We start from the raw sequence: 348 nt of genomic DNA on the forward strand, positions 1-348 counted from the left end.
TAGAAAGCGGTGGCAACATCCCTCAACAATGACTAGATCTTCTCAGTAGCAGCTGGTTTTTGTTCTCCTGACACTGGCTCAATTATTCTCACAGAGATCTGGTGCTAAAAGGACCCGATTTTGCTGTTTGCCGCGTTCACCGGCGCCGTGTTTGCTCGGGGAGATGATGGGGAGGAGAACAGTGGCCGTGTGGTGCCGTGGGGGAGATGGATGTGCTGGGAATGAAGAACGTGTATTGCTGCTGGTGCTGAAGTGCCAGCCCAGCGCTGCGTTGGTAAAAGGCATCTCCTCTCTCTCAGGGACTTCTTGAGCGACGATGAAAATGAGAAGAGGAACGTGCAATCTTCA

The 348-nt window shown here is 52.3% G+C and overlaps 1 protein-coding gene across 1 annotated transcript in view; it reads left to right on the forward strand.

Moving 5' to 3' along the window:
- LOC104532634 (zinc finger protein 276) overlaps window positions 1-348 on the forward strand; it is a gene marked incomplete at its 5' end in the record, with an annotated part of 7,105 nt that overhangs the window by 3,669 nt on the left and 3,088 nt on the right. The window contains 1 exon segment of the mRNA XM_010177886.1: window positions 300-348. This exon segment is cut by the window's right edge and continues 16 nt beyond it. Within this exon segment, the coding sequence (XP_010176188.1) occupies window positions 300-348 (49 nt within the window).

Source organism: Antrostomus carolinensis, unplaced genomic scaffold, assembly GCF_000700745.2.
Source record: "Antrostomus carolinensis isolate BGI_N321 unplaced genomic scaffold, ASM70074v2 scaffold19631, whole genome shotgun sequence".
Classification (NCBI taxonomy): domain Eukaryota; kingdom Metazoa; phylum Chordata; class Aves; order Caprimulgiformes; family Caprimulgidae; genus Antrostomus; species Antrostomus carolinensis.